General features: G+C 35.4%; 1 protein-coding gene across 4 annotated transcripts in view; it reads left to right on the top strand.

Annotated features, from left to right (window-relative positions):
* The window catches only part of LOC142858636 (complement factor H-like), a 125,157-nt gene extending 108,994 nt beyond the window's left edge, over nt 1-16,163 (top strand). For 2 of the 4 annotated variants that reach the window (XM_075988149.1, XM_075988152.1), the window contains 2 exons: nt 1,798-1,980; nt 3,317-4,543. In XM_075988149.1, the coding sequence (XP_075844264.1) occupies nt 1,798-1,980; nt 3,317-3,534 (401 nt within the window). In that variant the 3' untranslated portion in view covers nt 3,535-4,543. Of the gene's footprint in view, nt 1-1,797; nt 1,981-3,316; nt 4,544-11,838; nt 12,022-15,012 lie in introns of those variants that run through there. The other 2 variants (XM_075988154.1, XM_075988151.1) reach the window with 2 other exon arrangements.
* The last annotated feature ends 1,135 nt before the right edge of the window (nt 16,164-17,298 follow it).

Here is a 17,298-nt window from a genome sequence, read left to right as displayed (position 1 = left end):
AATGCACAAACCTATATGAAGTTGTTTTAACCTAGTCAGTTGTACTTTTACACTACTTCAAAGAGATCATTTCTCCTCTGAATTTACTCTCTTTTCTTAAGAAAAGCATTATGTAAAAGAAGGAAAAATAAGAGAAAGGAGAGTAAAGGGTAAAAAGAAGCTAGATAGGTGTCTTCATCTTGATGTTATAAATAAGAAATTTGCAAAGCTTTCTTTGTCATTTAAATTATCTGTGTTCTATAGTTTGTTTATATTATCTGTGATGGAGGAAGGTCATTGGCTAATAAAGGAACTGCCTTGGCCCATGTTATTGGTTAGGACATAGGTAGGTGGAGTAAACAGAACAGAATGCCGGGAGGAAGAGGAAGTGAGGTCAGACTCAACAGCTCTCCTCTCGGGAGCAGACGCCTCAAGAGAGACGCCATGCCCCACTCCCAGGCAGACACACGCTATGAAGCTCCAACCTAGAGTCTTCCCGGTAAGACCGGTGCTCACAGATTATTAGAGATGGGTTGATTGGGATATCAGAATTAGCCAGTAAGGGCTAGAGCTAAGGGCCAAGCAGTGATTAAAAGAATACAGTGTCCGTGTAATTATTTCGGGTAAAGCTAGCCGGGCAGGTGGCTGGGGTGTTGGGGACGCAGCCCCGCCACCGCCCATATTACAACAAATGACGCCCAACGTGGGGCTGGAACCCACGACCCTGAGATTAAGAGTCTCATGCTCTACTGACTGAGCTAGCCAGGCAGGCGGTCGGGGTGCTGGGGACGCAGCCCCGCCGCCGCTCTTTATTACTACATATCTGCATAAAACTGTGGGTATGGTGAGCACATCCACAGTGAAATTCTAGAGAATATCCTAAACCTAATGTTTTACTCCAAAATTTGATAATATAGAGAATAAACAAGTATAGATCATCATGGTTCAGAAATAGATGTGAGAAAAAGCTGAGATGGTAGGCTTTGATTTTAAGAAATGAAAAAATAGCAATTGGTGTCTGATTATATAAGCTCAGGGGAAAAATGCTATATCTTGTGCAATGTAAGGAAATTGATTTAAAGGAAATGAAAGGAAAAGAAGTAATTTTGCTTTACTGTTAAGCCAATCCTGAACCATATACTTGTCATCTCAATGTGATGATGAGTATTGGATGTCAGCAGGAATCACCCAATCAACAAGCATCTGGATATGTCTCTGAGCATCTACTAGACTAAGGTAACTAGATTGGGGGTACTGCATGGGAAGAAACACCCTGCACCGGTGAACATTGTTCCATGTGGTGCAACCTCTAACTCATAAAAAGAGACAGTAAGCTGAGTAACAACAGTAATCTCTCTCTGCTTCCTGACTGCAAACACAGTCTGAGCAGCTAGTCTGAGCAGCTACTTTGTGTTCTCACCACTATGACTTTCAGAGAATAATGACTGGGCCCTCCAACTGTCAGCCAAAGCCAAAGAGCAAAAAGAAAAAAAAATTACCTTTGTAAGTTCCTTTTGCCAGGTGTTTTGTCATAGCTACAATATAGTTACTAATACATTATGTGCTGCTCATTTAAGGTGGGTTTCCACTTAGATATTTTTTTATTTTCTTTCACTGTTTTTTCTTCTCAAAGGTTCTTCATAAATAAATATAATATTTACTTTCTCTGTTTATGTAATTAAACTTTCTTCAAGCAATAATTTCTATAGCCACAAACCACTAAAGCCTTGATATTATGTTTAATGCTGTACTTTCATTGGTTCTGTTTGAGTCTGTACTTCGGCTTGATCTCTCAAACACTCAAATGTGTGTTCTTAGATTCAACAGAAAAATGTGGGCCTCCTCCACCTATTGACAATGGAGACATCACCTCCTTCCCTTTACCAGAATACCAACCATTATCATCAGTCGAATATCAGTGCAAGTCCTTCAGTAAAATGCAGGGCAACAAAAAAATAACATGTAGAAATGGAGAATGGTCAGAGCCACCAAAATGTTTAAGTAAGTAACTCATTTTCATAGATCATGGGAAAGTCAGTTTCATAATCAGAATATTTTTATCTCTATAATAATATATTCATACATTATAATTAGTGTTTTCTCACATGCACAATTACCAAATATCAGCATGTAAAGAAAACAAGATTAATAGTTTTTTATATAAAAATAGTTAACAAAATTACATGTTATTCATTATAAATGTTAGCTCAATTCAGGAAATAACTAGGGTAGCTAAAAGATAAAATAATTATATTTTTATTTATTATAAGGGGAAAACTCATGAAACAAGAATGAGATATCCAAACTCAGCTGTGCTGAGAGAAAACCACACAGAGAGAGGGCACCTGGGTCACATGCCATTTTTCTCTGGGTCCCAGAAAGCCAAACACTAACTTGGTCCCACCTCTTAAAGATAATTGGTTGGCAAAGATTCCCCATTAATTCATTATTGAGTGCTTATTACCATGTATTGATATTCATAAATTTTCATGCCAGCATAATATTTCCATACCTGTGTACATTTTGCTGTGACTAAATTCAGCATCTCTCATACACCCTCCTGTTCCCTTAAATATACCATCTAATTTTACTAATCACTGCCAGGCACTCAGGAGCAATCTGCTCTTCTTTCCACTGTGTGAGAAAGATCACAAAGGACTTTCCTTCCTGTGTTTGTCTTATTTCACTTAATGTCCCTCCATCTCTATTAACTCACCCTCCCACTCATACCACTCAAACTCTAACACTATCACATATTCAGGAGGACTTTATTTTTTAATTTTCACTGCAAAAGAGAATACATGAAGCTTAACATCCTCTTTTTGGCTCGTTACATTTATTGTCCTGCACAGTCATTTTCTCATTCAAATAATAAAAAAATTATCTATGATGTCTGAAAAATATTCTACCATATGAATATATGACACTGTTTTTATGCATTCATTAATTGATGTTAATCAAGATGGTTTCCCATCTTAGCCATTTTCAGCACATTCATTCTGAAATATCTTAAAGGGACTTTTAAGAGAATGTTTGCACCTATATTTGCTTCTTCCCCACACTTGCTTTATGCATCTTCTGCTATGATGGGAATTATATGTTCTCAATGTTTGATACTGGCAGCTATTTTTTTCATTTTTAAATGCTCTTCTAACCAGAGAATATTATGTTATGGAAGCTATTTAGAGATGCGTTCCTTCAGGATTTTTTTATTTTCTTTAGGCATTCTTTGTTGGTTGCTTATTTTCTAGTTCAAGTCAGACTTACTGCATTATACAGGTTTTTCAAATAAAGAAATAATGCTTGAAAGATGAGTTTCTGTATTTTTTTCTTTCAGATGCATGTGTAACATCAGAAGAAATTATGGGGAAACACAATATAATTCTCAAATGGAGAGAAATTGGAAAGGTTTATGTCACATCAGGGGACTATGTAGAATTTACATGTAAACCTGGATATAAAAAGGCAAATACATCACCTCAATTTCGTACAGTGTGCATTGATGGTCACATCAGTTATCCCAGTTGTACAAAAAGAAGTTTGTTTAGTAGTTGAATGAACCTTTGTTTAGAAACATGCATGCATATTACCCACACAGTTTCAATTTATGTTTGAAGTGTTAACTAATTTCATCTCATAAGTATAAACTTGATTAATTTGGAGCTTGAGATATGATTGCTACAAATGTGAAAAAAGTACATTCAAAATACCTAAACCAGAGTGTGGCAAGTCCTAGCACAATAAACAATGACAAGAAAATGCAATTACTTCAGTGTCTGTTTTGATCCATCACTTTTCAGTTCTTCAATTTTCTTCAATACTGTGAACCTAATTCTCTGATTCACAGTTAACTGAACCCATATTGTCTCAGTCTCCAAATTAGTATTATTTCACAAATATATAGCAACCAAACTGTCATACTTAACATTAATAATTAATATAAATAAAGCCACATAATATTTTATGCTAATAAACAGATCTAAAAGTATTTTTATTATTTCCTGAACATATTAATTTCTCAATTTAAATATTCAATAGTTACACAAAGAAATTAAAATTAACTGAGTATATGATTCTATAGCTATCATAATGTCAATATTAAAAACTATAATTATTCTGAACAGGCAATAAGCACATATATACTTGTACCTAAAGTAATAGAAAAGTAAATTAACAATAAATACAATAAATTTTATTTAAAGACTATATTTATCTTTAGAGGTAATAGTGTTAAGGGTTTCTATTTGATATCTTTAAAGACAATTTCTAGTTTACGGTACCAAACATAACTTGTATACCTTATGACAATGAAAAAGTGATATATATTCAGCAACTGATGCTGCAGTCTTATATTTTTATTTCTGGGCTATATATATGTAACATGATATTGTAAAAATGCATGGCAGTAACGCACCATAGCTCCTGTTTGACCAATGAAAACAAGCAACATTTCAAAAGCCGTGTGTTGTTAACTCTGATTAATAAAACATTTGTATGTAAAATGAATTTTAAACACTATTTTCAGTGTACCATGGCTAGTAAGGATATAACTCTTGCATAAACTAAGCAATATAGATGTTTATCTTTATTTTTCTATATCTTTACCATTAATACAATCAGTTTAAAACCATAACAATAAGTTACTTAAGACAAGAATTTCAAAAAGGTTCACTAATATCTAGGAGAACTATAAAGATGTCAGTGATGATTTTAATATCAAATAGCAGTTCATTTATTTATGGTTTAGAATAGTCTATTTGGCATTTCAGCATGTAATTCTGGGAATTTCAAATACATAATTCAAGGTGATCTTTTTCACTCATCTTAAACAGCCTTCCTTTAATTACTTTTGGCAAAACAAAAAGTTTAACCTTTCAAAATGTTGAAATCTAAAAGATAAATATGTAGGTATCAAAACAGAGCAGGTTTCTTGTATATTATATAATATTAGACAGTGGACATACTGTTGAAATGCCAAGAAAATGCGTAACTATTACTAGTTTGAAATAATTTTGAAAATAATCGTATTTAACTTTAACACTTGTGAAGGCAGTTGTCTGTCAGCACCACTGTAACAAGCGGCTGTAAACTGGTGTGCTGCCTTACAAGGCACTCATGTCAGAACGTTGTACAGGATGGCATATCTAAGAAAATGGCATAAAATTTAGTAACTGCCCATGACATGATTTTTTCTTACATAGGTGCCACTGCATGGCAGCATTTGGCAAAGAAATGCTCTGCAGTGTTTTTTTAATGAAACTAACTCCATTAGTGAGGAAAGGCTTCTGGACACAATCACCTGGAAAACCCCACTACAGTATCATTGTAGTGTGAAGATGATGTGAAAGCAACATGTATTATTAGGGAGACACCACATTAAGACAATAGCAAATGAATGATAAAGACATTCCATGAAAACAGGAACTAAAACCTGTTGGGGAGGGGACAGGAATTGGGAAGAGGGCAGGGAGGGAAACTTGGATGGGATGCAAAAACAAACAAAAAAGCAATAAAAGTTTTTTTTAAAGTAAATAAATTTAAATTAAAAAAATTAAAAAGAAATTTAATCTCTTGTCTTCCTTTCTGAATTCTTGTTTGATTGTCTAGGAGACTGGCATAAAGAAATTGGATGCTTGCTTTTCTTTTTTTTATTTTGTTTTGTTTTGTTTTTGTTTTCATTTGTTTGTTTGTTTGTTTTGTTTTCAGGACAGGGTTTCTCTGTAACAGCTCTGGCTGTCCTAGAACACACTTTGTAGTATAAACCAGGCTGGCCTTGAACTCGTAGAGATCTGCTTGCCTCTGCCTCCTAAGTGTTTGGGAAATTGGATGATTTTTATTGTTTAACAAAGGTAAAATGACTAAATTAGAGTACTATTGTGAAAACAATGTTTGAATATTGTGAAAACAATGTTTGAATATTGTGAAAACAGTGTTTGAATGTTATTTATTTTATCTGTCTTTCTGTGAACTTTGATATTTACTGAGCTAGCTTCCAGTAATGCACTAAAAATCAAAGCCACACGCAGTACTGTTAATGACAGGATTCCCACAAGCACCACCGCTGCTGGAGAACATTAGGTTTTAGTAGATGGGGTGGTCTAGTGTGTTACTCTTAGTGTTCTAACCCTGTGGCTTTCTACTGCGACAGGAGAAGGTAAGTGGAGATAGTTTGAAAAATATACTTTCTAATCAAATGTATTTATCTGTTGTGTGTATGGGGATATTTTTTGCTAATTTTAAACTTTATTATAAAATATTGGACATAGAAAATAAACTATAAGAAAGCTTTAAGTGAACAATTAGAAAAATTTTGAATAATTAAAAACTGATCCACTTATGGAGTTTCTGATAAGCAATTATGAAGAAAATTTTTAACAAAATGGGCTTTTCTCTGTTCTCTAAACCTCAAAGTATGAATGGCTTCTAAATATAATTTTGAGAGACAAAATAAACTCTTTTTAATGTGTAAATAATAAACATAGCAAGATCAATTTTCAAAATGCTATTCAACTTAAATTAAAGAAAGCCACTGAACAAGACAAAACACCCAACAGACTTTAAATATCCCTGTGTCTGTGTGGGATTGATTTTATTTTTGTACAAGTTGTATGTCATAGTCACTAAAATGAGTAACTTTTCCCATTTAAACCAAATTATCATTCATCAGATAAGTCAATCAAGAATATTTATTTGTGAATGTAAGGCACCAAAGTGCCAACAATTGGCTCTTTCTGATCTCCAATGAACTTAGAAAGTAGAAGATTATGTCACATCTGTATTATTACTTTGTGCTTTACCAGGATTTTACATCTGTCTTTCAGTGTTTGAGAATGCCATCATATCTAAGGAATCTCAAACTATGCCTTAAATGGGTATAGGGTTCTGGAATTTCATCACTATGCTTGACTCTGATGTTAGGTACTCTATATTGTGTTATTTATTGTTTGCTCATGTTTACATATAATTAGGGTTGTGCATGTAACTTGTTAGTCCTCACTTACGTGGAAAAAGCTAGGATCAAGACAATTTCAAACTTTGAAAAAAATTCACCCTTTTACATTTTTAGCCAAATTTATATCATAGATCTTAAACATTTTATTATGCTCTGACATTTCACTTTGATTGTGGGAAAACAGTCACCTAATGAGAGAAAAATCCATCCTGCCAAGGAACAGAAAATGTTTACTCTAAATTTTTTATAGTTTTATAATATTTAAGATTGATATAATTACATTTCTCCTTTCTTCATTCCAAACTGTCCCATATATCCTTCATTTATCTCTGTCTCATGGCCTCTTCCTTTACTAATTTTTATTACATTCATGGGTGCATATTTATGTCTGCATGTGTGTGTGTGTATATATATATATGGAATATGTATATATGTATACATATATGTGTATGTGCATGGAATATATGTGCATATGTGTATACATACATGCTCAGTCTATATAATAGTATTTATAAATACAGTTTGTCTGATATTCTGTACAGACTGAAAAATGACCTAACATACTCATAATTTCCCTTTTAAATTTACTTTTAAGTTTACTAAGTATGCGGCAACAAAAGTAGAAGAATACATAGTAAGGAAGAGGTAGATAAATACATGAAAAACAGATAGGCAAGCAGGCAGGCAGACAGTAAAACATTATTTTAGGCCCTCAAGATATAAGCATTGGTCCAGATCTATATTTCTTTCTGTCTCTCATTTGAAAAGAATAGATTTCTAAAAGTTAACAAAAAACCATAACCAAATAAAATATAATAAGGTAAAATAAACATCATCACTCTGAAACTGGATAAGGCAAACAGACATAAGAGTCCAAGAGAATTGGTAAACTATATATGTATTGCATTAAAATACAAAACTGAAAGCTTCATATATCTGTGAAGCACCTGGCACAGACCCACACAGGCCCTGTGCTTGTTGCTTCAGTCTCTGTAATTTCATGGGAGCTTGCTCAATTTGTTTAAAGGACCTTGTTTTTCTGGTGTCCTCCATTTGCTCTTGCCCTTACACTCTTTCCACCTCTTCTACCACAGAGTTCCCTGAGCTCTGAGGAGAGATATTTGGTGGAGACATCCCATTTAGAGATGACTATTCCAAAGTCTCACTGTCTGTCTCTCTGTCTCTCTCTTTCTGGGAAATGTCTGTCTGTGTGTCTCCGTAATTGTTCAGATATGCTGTAGAAAGAGCCTCTCTGATGATCACTGAAAAAAGCACTGATCTATGTGTACAGTAGAATATTATCATTTTGTCACCATTTCCTTTTTAAAAAGACCAGTACTTTTTGGTTTTACCCTATGTCTCTGGGATATCCAGTGTCTGGTTCTTAGTCACCTGATTGTGATTCCCTTCTGTATGCTGTGAATACCATTGGTTAATAAAGAAACTGTCTTGTGCATGCATAGCAAATACAGACAGGTGGGTAAAACTAAAATGAATGCTGGGAGGAAGAAGGGTGAAGTCAAGGAGAAGCCATGGCCAGAGACAGATGTGCTAAAAACTTTGCTGGTAGGCCACGACTTTGTGGTGATGCACAGATTAATGGAGATGGGTTAAATTAAGATGTAATAGTTAGCCAATAAGAAGCTAGAGCTAATGGTCCAGGTAGTAATTTAATGAATACAGTTTCTGTGTGATTATTTCAGGATTCTGGGCAGCCAGGAAACAAGCAAGCAGCCTCACACTACAGACACCCAATAGTGTTACATATAGGTTTAACCTCATAGAATGAGCCATATGTCAAATCAGACATTGGCTGGTTGTGTCCACAAGCTTTGGCCTCCATTGCCTTAGCTTATTTTGCAATCAGGACAGGATATTAGATCAAACAACTTGTGGCTGACTTGTATACATTTCTCTTTTGGTAACCTGTAGAGTACCTGCCTTTACCAAAGACACTAGAACATAGGGTGAAGGTTCAACGTAGGTACCTCTTGACTTCTTCATGTTCAATGAGTTGTGTGAGTATTGTCTTTAACAATAGGGCCTTGCTGTCGATTTATAGAGAGCATCTTACTCTTGGCAACAGTCTGGATTGTTTGGGGCCTTCCATGGTATCCATTTAGCCAATAACTCATTTGGATGTAACCCAGTCCTTGTACTGGAATCTTCTTTTAGTGACAAGAATAGCCAGTTGAAATTCTTTACCACCACTATTTTGAGACATTATTTGGATCATCTTCTTATATTTGAGAAAGAAATCCTACACTAGGTTTCCATACTGTCACTCTATGGCCTCTCAACTCTAGCTGTTCCTTCCCACATTCTCTTCTCATTCTTACCCAATTCTCCTGTTCCAGCTGCAACCTTCCACAGTCTATCCATAAAACTTTTTAACTTCCATATCCCAGGAATTCCTATGTATCCCCTTACCCAGTCTCTTCCTCTATACATAACTTTCTGGTTCTATGGTTGGCAATATCTTACATAATGGCTACTATCTAATATAAGTGAATACATAGTGCATTTATCTTTCTCAGTCTGGGTTACCTCACTCAGCATAACTTTTTCTAGTTGCATCCATTTGCTTGCAAATTTTTGCATTTCTATTATTTAATTGTTTCTCAATCATTTGCAATTCCTCTGTGGAGAATTATCTATTTAGTTCTATGCCCCATTTTTAAATTGGATAATTTAGCTTTTTGATACCTCATTTCTCAGTTCTTCATATAGTTTGGATATTAATCCTCTATTGATGTGGAATTTGATGTAAGTGGGTCTTCTATCTATCTGTTGTTTTATTGGTTAATTAATAAAGAAAACTGCTTGGCCTGGTAGGTCAGAACATAGGTAGGTGGGAAAGACATAACAGAATGCTGGGAAGAAGAAGGCAGTAAGGCAGACGCCATAGCTCTCCTCTCCAAGATGGACGCAGGTTAGAATCTTCCTGGTAAGCCACCACTTTGTGGTGCTACACAGATTATTAGATATGGGTAAGTCAAGATGTAAGAGATAGCCAATAAGAGGTTAGAACTAATGGGCCAGGCAGTGTTTAAATGAATACAATTTGTGTGTTGTTATTTCGAGTGTAAAGTTAGCCATGCGGGAGCCAGGCAGAACGAATAGCAGGCCTGCTCACCTCTTCACTACAGGAATTGGTTAAAATCTTTTCCCATTATGTAGGCTGCCATTTGGTCCAATTGACAGTGTCCTTTGCCTTATTGAAGCATTTCAGTAAGCCATTGGGATTGAACATAGGTCATGAGGCTTAGAGGCAAGCACTCTCAGTGGCTAAGCCTTCTCATTAGCCAATAATCTGTTTTTCTCATAGGACATTCATCAGGTGTGATGGCACATATTTTGATTCTAGCAGTTAGGGCCTTGGAGCAAGATGTTTTAAATTTGAGAACGTGTTGGCCTACATAATGAATCCTTGTTTCCAAAAACAAATGAACAAAATATTAAATTAATGACTCATGTGTCTGACCTGTGTATATTCTATATCTGTGATTAGAATGTAATTGTTTTATTATCATAAATGCCAGTTCTTATTAAAAGTATGTCTAAATTATCAAAATAATGATTTGCAGTAGGAAGCAGGGTCATGCAAACTTGAGCAATGTGAGGAAAGATGAAGGACAATAACAGAGTAGAAAATTTGAAAAGATAGCAACAGACTGAAAAACTTGATTCTCAGCTCAAGGGCCCATTCAAATTTAATTCATTAAGGATGTCAATATTTGGCAAAGTGGCACACACCTGTAATTGTAGAACTTGGGAAACAGAAGCATGAGTGTCTTGAATTCTAGAGAAGTTTGGTCTTTCTTTGAATACTTATCACAAACAAACAAGAAGAAACCTGTGACCCCAAAATAATAAAAATCAAACTAAACAAATGATACTCACTAATTTCTCACTGATTATAAGCAGTTCAAGATTATGAAATCATGACTTTCCTTAAAACAATGCTAACATAGAATGCAAGGGTAGAACTCTTAGTTCTTTGGGACAACACTTGGCTAAGCGGTGGCCTTGGGGCCATCTATGAAAATTAAATAAAAAAAATGAAAGTATTTATATGTACAATTCTGTTGCATGACTAAACTTTTCCTGAGCAGATGATGAACAAGCAGCTACTTGCTCCAGATAAGGAGACCAAAGAGATCAATGTACAGATGACACTAAAGTCAAACAAGTGTCAAACTTGGTGAACCATGAGTTTTAGTGAAGTTACTTATAGAAACATAAGTAAAATTTGACTTACAGGAGTAGAAATGACTCAAAGAAAGTTGTATCACCAAAGCACCCCCCCCCAGCATAGGTGACAACTCACAAAATCTGGGTCATGAAGTACACTGCACAGTTTCCAGCAGCTCAACAGGATGGAAAATATCTTTTCCATGTGACTCCATTGATATAAAGAACTACCCAGGAGCTCTGCTGGTGCCGGCCTCTTCCAGGCACTTAGCAGAAAAATATAACTTAGAGATACCTACACTCACCTGGACCCTATCAGGAAACCAGCAAGCCTTATCTACCTCTTGTCAATAAATGGGTATTTCTACAAAGTAATGATGAAGATCAAGAATATGTGGATACAGGAACAGTGTCTTGAAAACAAACTCTGTCTGTCTGCATTGACATCTGTCTGTTCAGTACTGTTCTGAGTAGCACTGGAAGGTTTCAGAGCACACATGCTTGCTCTAATTCAGTAAGTGTTTTAGGTGAGAAAGAAGGGAGAAATTGCCCTTTATCTCTCAATTTATATGATTAAAATTTCTGTAAACAATCATTTCTGTAACCAAAAATCACCAAACCTTAATATTATGTTTACTACTTCACTTTTCTTGGTTTTTGCTTGAGCTTGTACTTTGACTTGATCTCTCAAACACTCAAATGTGTGTTCTTAGATTCAACAAAGACATGCGGGCCTCCTCCACCTATTGACAATGGGGACATCACCTCCTTCCCCTTATCAGTATATGCACCATTATCATCAGTTGAATATCAGTGCCAGTCCTTTTACCAACTTCAGGGCAAGAAGAAAATAACATGTAGAGATGGAGAGTGGTCAAAGAAGCCAAAATGTTTACGTGAGTATCTTGTTTTCAGAGATCCTGGGAAAGTCAGTATCCAAATAGGAAGATTTGAGTCAACTCATTTTATTTGAAAGTACATATTGTCCTATGTGGTAAATCTTGAAGAGGCACCCATATATAAGAACTGAAAACAAATCTGATTAACAAACAGTATGGGTATCATTATACAAAAAAAATCAGTCTTTTTTTATATGCCAATCTCATTTTTATGAGAAGTAACAATAAAAGCAATATCATTCACAGTAATTTAAAAAATTATCTAGCAATGAATTTAACAGAAATGAATGACTTCTGAATTCTGAAGTTAATTGATAAAAAAATCTCATAAAACAAGATAATAGAGAAATTTCTTATATTAGTGGGTTGGAAGAATTAATATTAAAATTACCATGTTTCCCAAAGCAATTAGCAGACTCTATGAAACTCCATTAAAATATGGACAACATTCTTCACATAGGTATGAGAAATAATTTTAAAATTTTTATAGAAGTACAATAACAAGAAGTTCAAACAAAGAAAAATATGGAATATTGTAATATCTTGTTCCAAGATTCACCAGTAGCATAACTAAAACATTATGATATTTGGATAACAACTGATGCAAGAAAGAGAATATATATTTGAGAACTTGATCTATGCATCTATAGTTAATTGACTTGGATAGAATTCTAATAACATATATTGGAAAAAATGATAGAATCTTCAATAAATGATGCAAGGAAAATTGAGTCCCACATAGAGATGATTGAAATTTGATTCCTGTCTCTCATTCTGGGAGAAAGTCAACTCCAAGTGGATCAAAATTAAGTATAAAACACTGAAAGTACAATGAAAACAATGGGAAAACACAGAAGTGGGCTTAATCATTAAATTTGGGATGGAATCCCAAAACACAAGACACAAAAGCAAACCTTAGGCAATGGAGTATAAGACATTCAAATACTTCTGTATAGTGAAGATCATGATCAAGGCAATTATTACACAGACCCTAGAACTGGAAAAAAAAAGATTATCAGCCATTCGTGGTCAGTGGTTTACATCTGTAGTACAAGGGTTTCCTATGTCAAGGATACATAAAACAATTTAAATACATTTTAAAAGATAAGTGAATCTACCAAAACTGGGAAAAAATGAGCAGACAATTACCAAAGAATAACTATGCATGACAGTGAGGGAAATAATGCTTAATTCCATACTTTTCATGGCGCTGCCAATCAAAGCCACAATGAGATACCATATCATCCAGTTAGAGCTGTAACACAAAAAGGATTCCTTAAAATAACAAAAGCTCATCACTGTGTAGAGGGAAAGAACCTCTTAATCTGAATCTAGGAATGTGATTTTGTGCAGTTACTATGGAGAACAATATGAAGGCTGCTTAAAATCTGAAAATAAACCTACCATATATTATCCCTATGCCCCTTCTTTGGTATATGCCCATAGAAATGAAATCAGCCTACTCAATCTTCAAGTATATGTTAAATGCACATACTACTTCACAGATCCTGAGAAGGGAAATTTGTTACATTCCTGTCAATTGTTGAATGCCGAAAGACAACATGGTATACTTGTATGATGTAAGCCCAGGGTCCAAGGTAGTGGTTGGTAATCTAATTTCCACCAGGACTGCCACTTGTACAGTTTGGTTATTCAATAGATAAATAGAAATTTCTTTAAAAAAGAACTTTCAAAATAAAATGCATGATACATTCATAGTTACTACTTTGTGAATATATGATGAATATTGTGCAGGCAATTATGATTAGGCTTTCTAATCACAGTATTTTTTAAATTCTTTTAACTTTTATTGATTCTTTGTGGATTTCATATCATGTTTCCTGATGCCACTTATCTATCTCCCTGTCTCCTCACATCTGCTCTCCACCCTTGCAACCTCCCCCATCACTGCAAAACAAAACAAAATCTAAAAGAAAAACCAAAAATAAAACCAAGCAAACAAAAAATAAGGAAAAACCTCTCATCATGGAAGCTGTAGTGTGACCCTGTGAATCACACAGTTTATCCTTTAGTCCATTCATCTTTACTTTTTTTTAATTAATTTATTTATTTATTAAAGATTTCTGTCTCTTTACCGCCCCGCCTCCCATTTCCCTCCCCTCCCCCAATCAAGTCACCCTCCCTAGTCAGCCCAAAGAGCAATCAGGGTTTCCTGCCCTGTGGGAAGTCCAAGGACCACCCACCTCTATCCAGGTCTAGTAAGGTGAGCACCCAAACTGCCTGGGCTCCCACAAAGCCAGTACGGGCAGTAGGATCAAAAACCCATTGCCATTGTTCTTGAGTTCTCAGTGGTCCTCATTGTCCACTATGTTCAGCTAGAGAAGCTAAATAAGAAGGAGAACCCAAAGAAAAACATTTATCTTTATTTTTAAGAGTTCATTGCTATGAACCATTGGTCTGGTTCCTGCTACACTACCAATAAGGAGCTATGGACATCAACAGAGCATTCACAGTATTATTAATGATTGTCACACCACTGAACATTAGATTTGCTTACCATACATGTCATGGCTCAAATTGCATAACTCTGCCCAATAACTAATCAAGAAAAACAATTATAATTATCCTGAAATGCAAGTTATGAATGTTAGGAGCACTTGGTGATGAATCGAATTATTATATTAAACCTATAACTTTTACATCATGTAATATTCTCTATTTACTTAAATTTATGTGTTCCTTTCATGGTTTTTAAGAATTTATCAGTTGGGTCGCAGTGACACACACCTATAATCCCAGCACTTGGGAGGCAGAGGCAGGTGGGTATCAGTAAGCATGATGCCAGCCTGGTCTACAAAGCAAGTTTCAGGACAACCAGGATGGTTATACGAAAAAAAAAAAACTGCCAAAAAAGCAAAAAATAAAAACAGCTTAGTAAAAATTACCTCAAACATAATACTTTCTATGTGAAAACTAAATCACTGTAGATATATGTATTGAAATTTTATGATAATTTTTTTCTTTTAGATCCATGCATAGTATCAGAAGAAATTATGGAAAAACATAACATAATTTTCCGATGGAAAGAAAAACAAAAGCGGTACTACAAATCAGGGGAAATGCAAGAATTTAAGTGTAAAAATGGATATCACCTGGCAACATCTCAACGATTCCAGACATTTTGCATCGATGGTCACATCAATTATCCTACTTGCACAAAATCACACTAAAAACATTAGTAGAATTAAGTCACATACCTTTGCTCAGTTAAGGTGCATGCATATTATCAATAGTTTTAATTTTACTTTTGAAGTATTACTTAACTAAATTTTATTCATAAGTATAAGCTTGTATTATTATATTGTGATTAATCTGGCAGCAGAAAGTGCTGACACAAAGCCACAAGCAGTTTATTCAAAGTTCTCAGAACATGATGTGTCTCGGAATAGACGCAATTGCTTCCCCATCTTTCTCTATCCACCACTTTCCCAAAGCTTCTTCTATACTTTCTGATATACAATTCTGATTCACAGTGAACACGAGACATAGTGTCTCAGTCCTCAAAAATGTAACATTTCATAATCTGAAAGAACAAAATGTCATGCTTTATATTACTAATGAAAATAAGTAATTTGTGCATTTTTGTTTTTGTTGCTAATTAATAAATAGGAAGAATTTGGTGAATTAACTTCCAAATATACTACTTTTATAATTTTAAATATTCAAGTAATTATACAAATGACTTAAATTTTAATTAGGTATAAGCGTGCATTGACTATCACAATATTTTTTACACTTAAAGATGTTTATTAAAATATAATAGTTTCTTTACATCACATCAGACCATTTTTATTATAAAGCTAAAAATATGCAACACCTGTCTTACTCTTGGTTGGTCTGTTTAGTCCCTGCTGAACTTTTGCCCTTTGACTAGCTTTTTCTCAGTCCCTCTATTCCAGCCACGTGCTTCCCCCAGTTTTGTGCAAAGGCCACTACAATAGCACCTGCTATTCCATAGTTACAGATCCTTCCTTCTGATATTTCTGATTGAAACCTTCCGAAGCTTATCTTCTCTTGCTTGTCTTCTTCTATCACAATATTGATGTTAAAAACCTATGAAAATTTTGTGTAACTTTTAAACAGGCAAGTTTTGCCCCCAAACAATAAAGAAAAAAGGTGTTAAATATAATAAACATAAAACCCAAGTTTGTCTTAATAAATGGCAGTGTTGCAAGTTGCTCCCTCTCCTCCCAGCCTATGGCCTCACGATGTTTCTCCCTAATTCCTCCAGTCATTAGCTTCTATCCATTCCTTCTAGCCATGTTCCACTCCTTCCTCCTTATAGACCTACTGCACAGCTTTTTTCTGCCAGCACACATGTCTGGAACTCGGAGACCCTAGAGCCACTACACATGGCTAGAATTCAGAGTGGGCAACAGCAACCCAAGTGTTAAAGTCCCACTCAGCAAAGGTCAGATGAAATATTTGCAGTGAGGAAAATGTCAAATGGCATGACTCTTGATGTCTAGATCCTAGCACAAAACACAAGCCTGAATAAACAAGACAATATGCTTTCTCCAGAAGCCAGAGGCCCCATTGTAGCATGCCATGAGAAAAGCAATAAAGCAAGCGCTTCACAGGAGCAACTGGGAATGTGTTGGAGAAACTTAAAAAGATTACCAATAAATACTAAACAAAGGCAGTGAAAACAACACAGAAACAGTTGAATGAAATAATGAAAAAAATCCCAGATATGAAAGGAGACAACAACAACAAAATGGAATCACTAAAGAATTGCCAAACTCCTGGGCAGTTTGTGGGGCCACTGGTAGTAGAACTAGTATTTCTCCCTAATGGGTGAACTGGCTTTTTGGAGCCCATTCCCTATGGAGGATACCTTGCCCCACCTACATACAGGGCACAGGGCCTTGGTCCTGCCTCCAGTGATGTGACAGACTTTGTTGACTCCCCATGGGAGGCCTCACCCTCTCCAAGGAATGGTAGGGGATTAGGAGGTCAGGAAGGTTGGAAGAACAGAGAGAGGGGAGGAATGGGGGAACTAGGATTGATATGTAAAATGAAAAAGTTCTTTCTTTCTTTCTTTCTTTCTTTCTTTACTTATTAAAATTTTTCAACTTCTCCCCTCCTCCCATTAACCTCTCCCTCCCCCCTCCCTCTCCAGTCCTAAGAGAAGTCAGGGTACCCTGACCAGTGGGAAGTCCAAGGCCCTCCCTCTCCATCCAGGCCTAGGAAGGTGTGCATCCAAACAGACTAGGCTCCCAAAAAGCCAGTACATGCAGTAGAATCACATTC

Source organism: Microtus pennsylvanicus, chromosome 10, assembly GCF_037038515.1.
Source record: "Microtus pennsylvanicus isolate mMicPen1 chromosome 10, mMicPen1.hap1, whole genome shotgun sequence".
Lineage (NCBI taxonomy): Eukaryota > Metazoa > Chordata > Mammalia > Rodentia > Cricetidae > Microtus > Microtus pennsylvanicus.
The sequence above is the reverse complement of the archived record's forward strand: the minus strand, read 5'-3'. Positions and strand labels throughout refer to the sequence as shown.